This window comes from Heliangelus exortis, chromosome 2 (genome assembly GCF_036169615.1).
Source record: "Heliangelus exortis chromosome 2, bHelExo1.hap1, whole genome shotgun sequence".
Lineage (NCBI taxonomy): Eukaryota > Metazoa > Chordata > Aves > Apodiformes > Trochilidae > Heliangelus > Heliangelus exortis.
The window spans coordinates 72692594-72703039 of record NC_092423.1 but is presented as its reverse complement, the minus strand read 5'-3'; the positions used below and the strand labels follow the sequence as shown (position 1 = coordinate 72703039).

Below are 10446 nucleotides of genomic sequence, written 5' to 3'. Positions count from 1 at the left end.
TTCATTATTGATGTTTGCTTAAGTATTGCAGTTTTTAAAAGGCTTTTTTTGTTTTTTCTTTTTTTTATTCTGTATCTACCAGAATCGATCTTAATTCCCCAGGCTTATACTTTTTAAAAGCTCTCACTGGTCACCTGATCATATAATAATATATGTGGGGTAGAGTTTCACAATTAAATTATATTATTATGCCATATAGTAATACACATTGCAAGTCACACTGCATTTATTTATAACGACTTTTTCAGAATTATTTTTCTTTTTTCTACACTGCATTTCCATTACAGAGCACTCTCTCCATATTGTTCTTGCACAGTACATTTCAATCATTAATCCAATATAAGAAGATGCATTGAAAAATGAAGTGTTGCACAATATGCAGTTTCTTTTGTTCAGAAAGGTTGGACAGCTATTCATGATTGACAAAGTACATGATTAAGTAGTGTTTTTATAAATACTAATTTATTTAATAAAAATACAAAAATATAAATATACATATATAAAAATATCATGATGAATCAACACACCAACAATCTTTAACTCAATAAATATGGCAGTAATATTAGTCTTTTAAGGTATATTTTTGAGATTTTGTTACACTGCAAGTTCACACTGTCCCAGCTAGTAGGAAAGGTAATGCAAAGCAATTTAAAAAAAAAGTTTCAATTTCATTATCAAAGGCACAAAAAGCCTTTTATTGTCTTTGTTGTCCGTGAAAACCTTTTATCAGAGGTTTCTAGACAGAGAGAGTGATTTAGATTTAAAAAAAATTCATATTCACTCACTTTGACTTATTGATTAAGCAAACTCTTACTAAGACAACACCTATTTTTTGTAAATTTTTTATTCTCAAGTAAGAGAGAGTAGGCCACTTTATCTAGTAACATAGACATGAATTCCACTAACACTGACCGTGTCACAGATTACTTTTCCAGTCTCAGTCGCTGTCCTCTCCACCATACATATCTGCTAGTTTTTTAAACCGAGGTCCCCAGTCACTGAGGTAATCATAGTCTTGGTTGCCCTCTGTGGTAAGGGATTCCAGGGAGCTGAGTGAATTTGCTATGGAATCATTTCCTTCGTAGGCATATGTTGCTAGTGAATCGTAAGGAGGGGCAGATGGATCTAAATCGTTTTCCTTTAACCTTCTATGAATAAAATCTTGAACATCAATATTGTCCCAGAGAGGTACAGTCCGTCTAATCTGAAAGATAGTTTCTGGGATAACATCTCTTCTCATCTTACTTTCCTCCCTCGCTTCTGGATTTCTCAGTGTACCGATGTCAAAGGCCTGCGTGTCTTCTTCCCCACCTCCTTCATCATTATAGGTCACAATATTGTCCCGAACATCATCCTTTGAAATGATCAAAGGTTCTTTCTTCCTCTGTTTCTTGAGGGCCGTAAATAAGACAACTAATACTGAGTGGAAACAAAAGGTGAATGAAGAAATGGGTAGTTAGAAATTAAATAAATGAGCCAATATTTTACATTATGTGCTGAACTGGAAAAGTTTTAAGCTGGAGATGGGACTTCTAATAGGAAAATAGTGACAAAAGCAATCTCCAACATGAAGTACAGAGGGAAAAATAGTAAAAAAACTTTTGCTTTTTTAAACCTATGGGAGCAACATTTAAAATATTATGCCTTCAAAATAGGTATACAATTGTTCCGAAGTCAAATAACAGACAATGTCTTAAAGTATACCATACTACTAAGGTCTGACTTCGATTTTACTTTTGTTAAGTGATGTGTTCTTGGCAGTCATGAAAGGTGATTTTGTCAAATTTAGTAGAATATCATATGCAGAAGTCAGTCTCTTGTAGGGTAGTGATTTTGGTATTCCAAAGTGCCCAACACAGTTTTGAAAATGGGATCTACATGTCCTTTTGAAAAGAAGAACCTGAAGACCTTCACCTATCAATATGATTGACAAAATTATTTTTACTTCAATGACTGGAAAAACTGAAATACAGTCTTTGCTACTAAATGTTTCTTTTTAAAAACATGTTTCCTTTAGCTTAAGAAATATTAGTTGAATAACTTTTCCTTTTGGAGAGGTAAGTATCGACACAAAATGAAAATCTACAGAGGGAGATGAAAGACTGAAAATGAGTTTTGTAAATACATCCTGGTGCCTAAATGCTATTGATTTCAGTAGGAATTCAATGCTTAAATGCATTTAAAAATCTGACACTAATTGCAATAGCTGTAGTAAATAGAAGAGTCTATCCGCAAGCAAGATCATCCGTCAAGGAGACATAACAGTGGTTGCCAACATCATGCATTGCAGTGTTGCTGAGCACTTTTGTTGAGTCTTAGGACTATAAATGATTTAAGTATTAGTGAATAAAAGGGAAAATTGAACATTATGAAGACAGGGAGAGAGGAATAGAGACTTTCACATGCCATGGTACAATGCTGCAACTGTAAAGCCTGTTCTGGGGTTTTTTTTTTTGTTTTGTTTTAGTTTTTTGGGTTTTTTTTGGTGGTTTTGTACCTGTACAGGAACCATTATTTTCATGTTTTACTAGTGCTAGATAATAGCCCACTTAGGTTTATAAACTTCATATACAACATTAGGGAAGATCATTAATTGGTTATTAAGAAGTATCTTTCACAGCCAAGTACTTAAAATATCTCTTGTATTTTGGACATGAGGACAACAATCTACTTCCTAACACACTGTATCTTGTTGGAAAATTACGTAAAGTGCTGAGAACCACATTATCTGTGGACCAACAGTTCTGTTTAGATGCTATTCAGCTTCATACTACTCTGGCTGCAGCTACATCTGAGTTTCTAAGTAGATCAGGGGCTCTGACCCTGGGGCCAAGAGACACAAAGTGGTCACACTTGGTTTGCACAGCACTGGTCCCTGACCACATTGTGAGTCCCATGTGCTATGTCTGTAGTCCTAAGGAACAACTTGATTTTTTATTTTAGTCCAATGTTTCTGTACTACAGCATTGCAGCAGACCACAGTGATGTTTTCATAATGATTGAGTGGGAGCATGTGTTTCATGCACACATTTCATGCTCTGTGTTGGGGCACGAAGGGTGGCTTTCAAGACACAGAGCATGTTGACATGGTGTTAAGACCTAGGTGGGGTGGAGAGCTACATTTGCAAGAGTTTGAATGCTAATGGTTGGTCTGCTGGAAGCTGTGCCCTTTAAGTTCTCAGCTCAGACTATGCTTGGGCAACATCCTGGGAAATACAAGTTGGTTAATGCTGAAACCAGGACAGCAGCGTTCTGGGTTGGTGCAGTGCTGTTTCTGGTATCAGGGAAAGGGCCCCCCAGGGTGGCTCACGTAAGTAGCTTCTGAATAGCTCTCCCATCTCCAAAATGCCTGGCCCCACCTCAGGACATCAGGGAACAATGGATGTGCACCTCAGCAATTAACACATTCAAGAAGGGGAAACACCCTTAATGAAGAGCAGGGCAGAGGAGAGGGGGAGGTGAGAGAAAGCACTTCTAGAAGACAGAGAACACCACCAGAAGAGAGAGCAACACCTGAGGAGAGCAATGCTGGAGCAGGGAGACCAAAGTCGGTGAGGAAGGAGAGGGAGGGGCATGAGCAGAGATTTTTCTCTGTGTCCCATGGTGAGACAGCAGTCTGTCTCCTGCAACCCTTGGAGGATCACAGTAGAGCAGACCCTGAAGGATGTTGTGGACCTGCTGCCCATGAAGGATCCCATTGAAGCAGCTCTGGACCTGCAGCCTGTGGACGATCACAGAGTAGATGGTGTGGACCTGCAGCCATGGAGGGGACTGTTCTCGAAGCAGTCCGTGGCTCTGTGAGCCCCGCGCACTGGAGCAGTTTGCTCCTGAGGAACTGTGCCTGGTGTGAGGGACTCATGTTTAAGGGGTTCATGAAAGGCTTTCTCCCATAGGATGGACTCTACATTGGAGTAGGAGAAGACTGAGGAATCCTTCTCCCCGAGGAGGTAGGAGCGGCATAAAACAACCTGTGATGTCCAGACTGTAAACCCCACTTCACGTCACCCCTGTGACGCTGTAGGAGGAGAATGCAGAGATACAGAAAACAAAGTAATTTCGGGTCGGGAAGAAGGGAGAGGTGGGGGGAAAGTATTTAACCTCTGGTTTGCGTTTTCTCCTTGCCCTGTTTTGATTGGATTAATGATAAATTGGTTTTCCCCTAAGTTGAGTCTCTTTTGCCCGTGAGTGTAATTGGTGAGCGCCAACCTCAGGGCTGCTGTCTTGACCCACAAGGTTCTGGGTGGATTTCCTCCTCGTCATTCTAATGGGGGAAGGGGAAAGTATCTGCGTCGTTCTTTGTTACCGGCCTGACTCAAACCACGGCAAGCGGCAATGTTTGAACCCGTTTGTTCATCCCTTCCCTATGCCCCTACATATTGCCCCTACATTATTCCTACGTATTAACCCTTTCCTAACAACCTCTGTGGTCCTCTGAATATTTACTGGAGGTAGCTTGAATAAAGTTTAAAGACTGAAAAAAGTTACCTTTTTAGAACTATATAAACTGATATCTTTAGGCTTGTCACTGCCCCCTTGGCAAGCAGTGTTTGCTAGGACAGTGGACAGAAAAAGGTTTTCCAGAGTTTTACTGGAATGTAGAGATGATGGCATTTGCAAGGAGACATTTTGCTGGTAGGTAAAACATGAAAATTGCAATTGTGGTGGTTTGCTTTTTGTTTGGGGTTTTTTTTGTTTTGTTTTTTTTTTCTTAAAACCAGGTTATTATCTAGGGTATATTCTAGTTTCTTCATATATCATCCCATCTTTTTAATGCTTCTACTCTCCCCTTCCCCATGCAACTTCTTTGCTAAAGTTTCATTTAATTAGCTGCTTTTGCTACCACATGGAAATAGTTGAACATTTCTCTTACATGCTTTTAAGCTAAATATTTCCTGACTTTAAAATATAAAAATGAATAAAAAGATAGTATAAGTTATATTTTTTAATCACAGCAAAATTTATCATGATTTTAAAGTCTTGGGTCTAAATGAACATAAAATGTTACTCAAATAAGTATGGTATCTAAAACTAACCCTAGTTTTAAAAATTTATTTCATTTGAGTAACAGTGATAGCCTCGTTTTTTTTGCACATTCTTCTTAAGAGTCATGACAAACAACTCACAGTAGTTCCCTCTCCAACAGGAGGTGCCACATCAAGTATTAAATATTTTTCTGCAGCGTTATGTGAATAAGGAGTTGAATAATACCAAGGGTCTGGAAGTGGCCAGACTTTTGCCTCGTCAACTAACAATCTTGTCACAAGTACTTGCCTAGGAGGATAATGATGCAGAGGAGAATGGCAACCAGAGCCCCAGGGCTGAGGCCAGCAGGGAGGAGCAAGGCCTCAGCGTTGCAGGACTGCATGTTCCCTCGGCTGTCGCAGGCACACACCCGAATGGTCAGTGTGCCTGTGCTGCTCTGGATGGGGTAGTCATTGTCAAATATTATGACTGGCAGAAGATATGTACTGGTCTTACTACGGCTGTATCCGTTTCTTCTAGTCATAACTGCTGCTGTGTTATCTAGAATGGAAAAGCAGAATACACAGATGTTGCTGAATGGAGTTTTACATGGTATGGGGGCGGGGGGGAGAGGATGGTGCTGGTCAGCAGTTACCTTTGTTGTCTACAATGGAGAAGTTGGGATGAACAGCAAATTCAGGCACCAACTCAAAGAAAAATTTGTGTCCTCGAGGAGGCTCATCTTTGTCAACTGCACTCACAGTCTGTATCAGCTATAAAGAAAACAGTATTTCACACCATTTTAGAAATCTTCTGTTTGAAATAAGGTTTCCGTTTCTCAAGTCTAGTAAAATCTATCTGAAGACACAAACTGATGTCCTAAGCCAAATGTTTCCCACATAGACAGAGTAGAGGTTACAGTAAGCAGCTTGGGTTTTTTAATACACAAAAGGGAAGAGGATAAGTCCTCACTGCAAGATTTGTGCTTTGATTTGTACTCAGTATCTTGCAGTGGTACAGAAACAATTGCCCTTCTGAATAAGCCATGAACCTCCTGTGGCCTCATGTAGCAATGACACAGAGTAGTGTGTAAACCCGTCATTAAGTGGATCCAATTCCCAGTCCATCTCATCTGTTCCTGGTGATAAATTAGAGCACTGCACTGGCAGAATGTTGGGTTCTCCTGAAGTAATAAAAAGAGATGCTTTACTACCTCCTAAGCTGAAATCTCTGGCTTTGGAACTTTACAGCTGCTCTAACAAAGCCACTCAAATCCAGCTGCGAAGGGGTGATAGTAGTGCCAGCATAAGGTCAGTGTTGAAGTGGACTGAAAAAGAAAGGCTTCAGCAGTACCTCTGAATTGCACAGGTTTTCCTGCTGCATCAGAACATATACAAATATGTGTACCCATGTATATGTAGACACATATGCTAGAAATTTTACTTTTTCTGTCTATCTGTCTATCAGTCTAAGACTGATAAATGGAGTCTAAGGAGAACAGCTGCAGAACTGAGGAAGGAAAAGCTACCTGTGAATAGATGTGGTTTGTGACATGATTTGCAGCAGTTAACACCAAGTTGCATGTATCTCTAGTGAGCCACATGAATGACTGCTCTGTTATTTGCACTCCCTGGTGGGGATCACACTGGAAGGTGACCCACACTCCACGTTAGCGTACAAGGTTGTTTTTGAGTTCAGTCACAAGATGAGAAAGCTTAGTGGTCTGAGAATGGGAGTAGGCTTTCTCTGAGGATGCTTCAACTCAGTACAGGCGAGATCCTATGGCACCTTAACTTAAAGGCAGAAAGAGCTTAGCAGTCAGAATGGTTTCATTCAAAGCCATGAGAGAGCCAATGTCTGCCTTGAGGTTTTCAAGTGTTTTCAGCATGCTATGTCATGAATTCCCACAGACATCAAAGCCACTACTTATCAAAGACTTGCCTTGTACCTTATTTTTCTGATATTTCCAGGGGAAGTACAGCATGAATTCTTCAAGAAATACAATAATTGACTGGTAGCACTGATACAATTTTTAAATTTTGCAACAATCAACTAAGGAATGTCTTTTTCTTATGTACTTTCTCTGAACATCAGCTTGAGGATAGAGTTAATATTTGGAGGATATTCAGTATCTCTCAGGATGGAACACTATGAACCAAATACATTTATAAGGCTACCAAAAATATTAAAGTGTTTTTCTTACAGCATGATTCAGAAACATACCACTACTAGTGCTGTAACACACAATGAGTATTTTGGCCCAGTAGTTGTGGTTAATTTTGGCATACTGTTATTTCAGCTAATAATATTAAGTTGTTATGAAACAAAATGGTAGAGGATACTGGGTTTTGCTTATTTAACTTTTAGCAACTTCTTCTAAAACAGCCACATTTCTTGTATCCTTTTCTTGTAATTTTTGAAGAATACTGAATAACTTGAAAGGTAATTATGGAACATCCGCCTTGTACAAGAGGATGTGACTAAGCTGAAGGCAGATTTATGCAGTTTTTCTAAGTGTGATTATAATAAAAACATATTAAAGGCTCTTCACTTTTAATGCATTTGATGATCTTAGAATCTATTTAGAATCTATTTTTTAAAGTTTTAGCTGATTCCCAAGATGAATCAATTCCTTTCAACAGCATTATAGCCTGTTCAGTGTTTTGCTGAGTCTCTGATTATGTCAAGAGTTTTCCAATGTCTCATTGCTTTTCTCTTTGCCATAATCTGTCTCTGATAGAGAGAGCCAGATACAGAGAGCAAGACCAGTATGATGCTTAGTTTCAGTTTTGCATTGCTTAATGTGAAGTGTAGCATTATGATCAAAACAACCCCTACTGGTAGGACTAAAATACCAAATGGAAAATTTTCCTCTCCTATTTTCAGAAGTTTGAAAAGACAGAAGTGTAAAAGTACCAAAGAGAAGATAGAGGATTAGAATAAGTGATTATATTTGTGCAACTACTTGCTGAAAAACTCAAGGAGAAAATGACCTGATACAATAGTTACCAGAAGTTGCAGTTGAGTATTTTTGGGCTTTTTGAGATGTAATTAGTGGGATGCTTGTAGGATTTGGTGTTGAAACCTTTCATTCATTTGGAGGAAGACAATTGTGCCAGGCATAGAGGAACCTAATTACATAGCGAATGACAAGCTGGACATGAGCATGAAATGCATGCTTGCAGCCCAGTGAGCCAATTGCATCCTGGGCTGCATCACAAGAAGTGTGGACAGCAGATCGAGGTGATTCTGCCTCTTTGCTCTCATGAAACCTCACCTGGAGTACTATGTCCAGCTTTGGAGCCCTCCACCCAAGAACATGGTCCTGTTGGAACACGTCCAGAGGAGGACCACGAAGATGATTAGAGGGCTGGATCACCTCTGGTTTGGAGGCAGGCTGAGAGAGTTGGGGTTGTTCAGCCTGGAAAAGAGATGGCTCTGGGGAAACCTTATAGCTGCCTTCCAGTATCTGAAGGGGGGGCTACAAGAAAGCTGGGGAGGGACATTTTACAAGGGCTTGTTGGGATAGGACAAGGGGCAATGGTCTTAAACTAGAGCAAGGGAGATTTAGATTGCATATTAGGAAAAAGTTTTTAACTATGAGGGTGGTGAATCACTGGAGCAGGCTGCCCAGAGAGGTGATGGAGGTGTGATGGAGGTTTCCATCCCTGGAAACATTCAAGGTCAGGTTTGATGGGACTTGAGCAACTTGATCCAGTTAAAGGTGGCCCTGCTCAGTGCAGGGGATTGGACTAGATGACCTTTAAAAGTCCCTTCCAACCCAATGCATTGTACGATTCTAATAATTCTACATTGAAAACTTACTGTTGAGGGTGGTGTTGAAGAAGGAAAAAAACCACAATTCATTACCTGCTCTAACTATTGGCTGCATAAATTGAGAAACAGCTGTTCTTCCACCAGGAAATATAGCAGACTCGAAGAAAAACAACAGTAAAAGATGATTGCACTTGAATTTTTCCAAATTATGAATAGATGAAAGGAAATTAAAAATATTTGTTTGTTTTCAGTTTTGTAGCTGTAAATAAAGGAGAAATGATAATCACTGCAGAAATGAAAGAGATGTGGCTATTTCTATTTTAAGTGCCACAGTTTTACGAAAAATAATAATGCTATTTTCATGTACATTTTGAAATCTTATGTTTGAAATGCATTCTTCCATTTTGAAGCAGTTCTGGACATTGAGTTATGATCACTCGTCACACCTTTTCACCAGGAGTTCAGAGAAAGGTCTCTGATTCTGTGAGATTTATGAGGGAATAGTTATTTCGAAGAATTATTTTTATTCAAATATGTTTCAAGCATGCCAGGCTTAGAGAAGATAAAAAGCATTCCTATTTTTTTTAATTCTTGCATTGTTTCCTTTGCAAATGAGGACAATTTGGAAAATACAGCATTATTATGACAACTGTATGTTCACATGCGTGTGCATTTCTGTCTGTTTAAAAAACCAGTTTCATACCCTGGGGTGATTCTTATTGCATACTTTTAAGTTCTGAGTGGTCACTTTTGTTTGAGGATACTAAAAATAAAAACTTCGGCGTTGGTATGAGTGTGAAGGTGAGGGTGATGACACACTCAGACAGGTAGCCCAGGGAAGTTGTGGATGCCCTCTCCCTGGAAGTGTTCAAAGCCAGGTTGGATACACCTTTAAGCAACCTGGTTTAGTGGGAGGTGTCCCTGTCCATAGCACGGGAGTTGGAACTAGATATCATTTAAGGTTCCTTCCAACCCAAACCATTCTACAGTTCTATGATTCTGTGTCATAAAATTTTCTCTTTTACATTCGAGGCAAAGTGACAATATAAGATGAGTTGTGAATTCCCGTTGGAAAACTTTCTTGAAGGATTTCTTACGTGATGAAACCAGAGATTCTCTTAAAGGGTTTGGACCTATTTCCTACTGGCATATTTTTTCAAATGTGGAAATTGTTCAATTATAATAATGTTTGTGTAATTTTTTTTCCTCCTAAAAACTGCCTTTTTAAGGCCGTGACTTATGCCACAGACATACTTGTAATTATGTATTATATTTGGGCTATTTTATAGCTATTCATATTAATATTTGAAAAAGTGTTTTGGGATGAATAGAGTACCTAGTGACATATTCCTTATAATTATCTGCCTATAAGGAATAAGCTTTCCAGCTTTCTACAGGGTGTTTTTTTAAGGCAGAAAGTGAGTAAAAACTAGGTGGAGTCATTCTGAAATAACAAGGGGCCCTGTGCACTTCAGAGCAAACCTTCACTGTTTCTAAGGCTCTATTTGTGGCCACAGTAAGCTGCACAAGTAGGAGACCTGAGTCATTGGCTCAGCCTTGGATGCCCTCTTGAAGGAATATAAGAACCATTAAAGCAAACATTAATCTGGGAGTGCATCTTTCACAGTACAGAGGCCAGCACCAGCCAGAGACTTTTCAGATCTGTTTTTCAGTCTGCGCTGGCTTGGCGTGCCATGCAGATAACCT

The 10446-nt window shown here is 39.4% G+C and overlaps 1 protein-coding gene across 1 annotated transcript in view; it reads right to left on the bottom strand.

The window, feature by feature from the left end:
* Window positions 1–208: 208 nt before the first annotated feature.
* The window catches only part of CDH9 (cadherin 9), a 92386-nt gene continuing 82148 nt past the window's right edge, over window positions 209–10446 (bottom strand). Inside the window, exons 10-12 of the mRNA XM_071736633.1 lie at window positions 5618–5735; window positions 5272–5523; window positions 209–1419 (exon numbers count right to left, since the gene is read on the bottom strand). Of these exons, the coding sequence (XP_071592734.1) occupies window positions 938–1419; window positions 5272–5523; window positions 5618–5735 (852 nt within the window). The 3' untranslated portion in view covers window positions 209–937. The remainder of the gene's footprint in view (window positions 1420–5271; window positions 5524–5617; window positions 5736–10446) is intronic.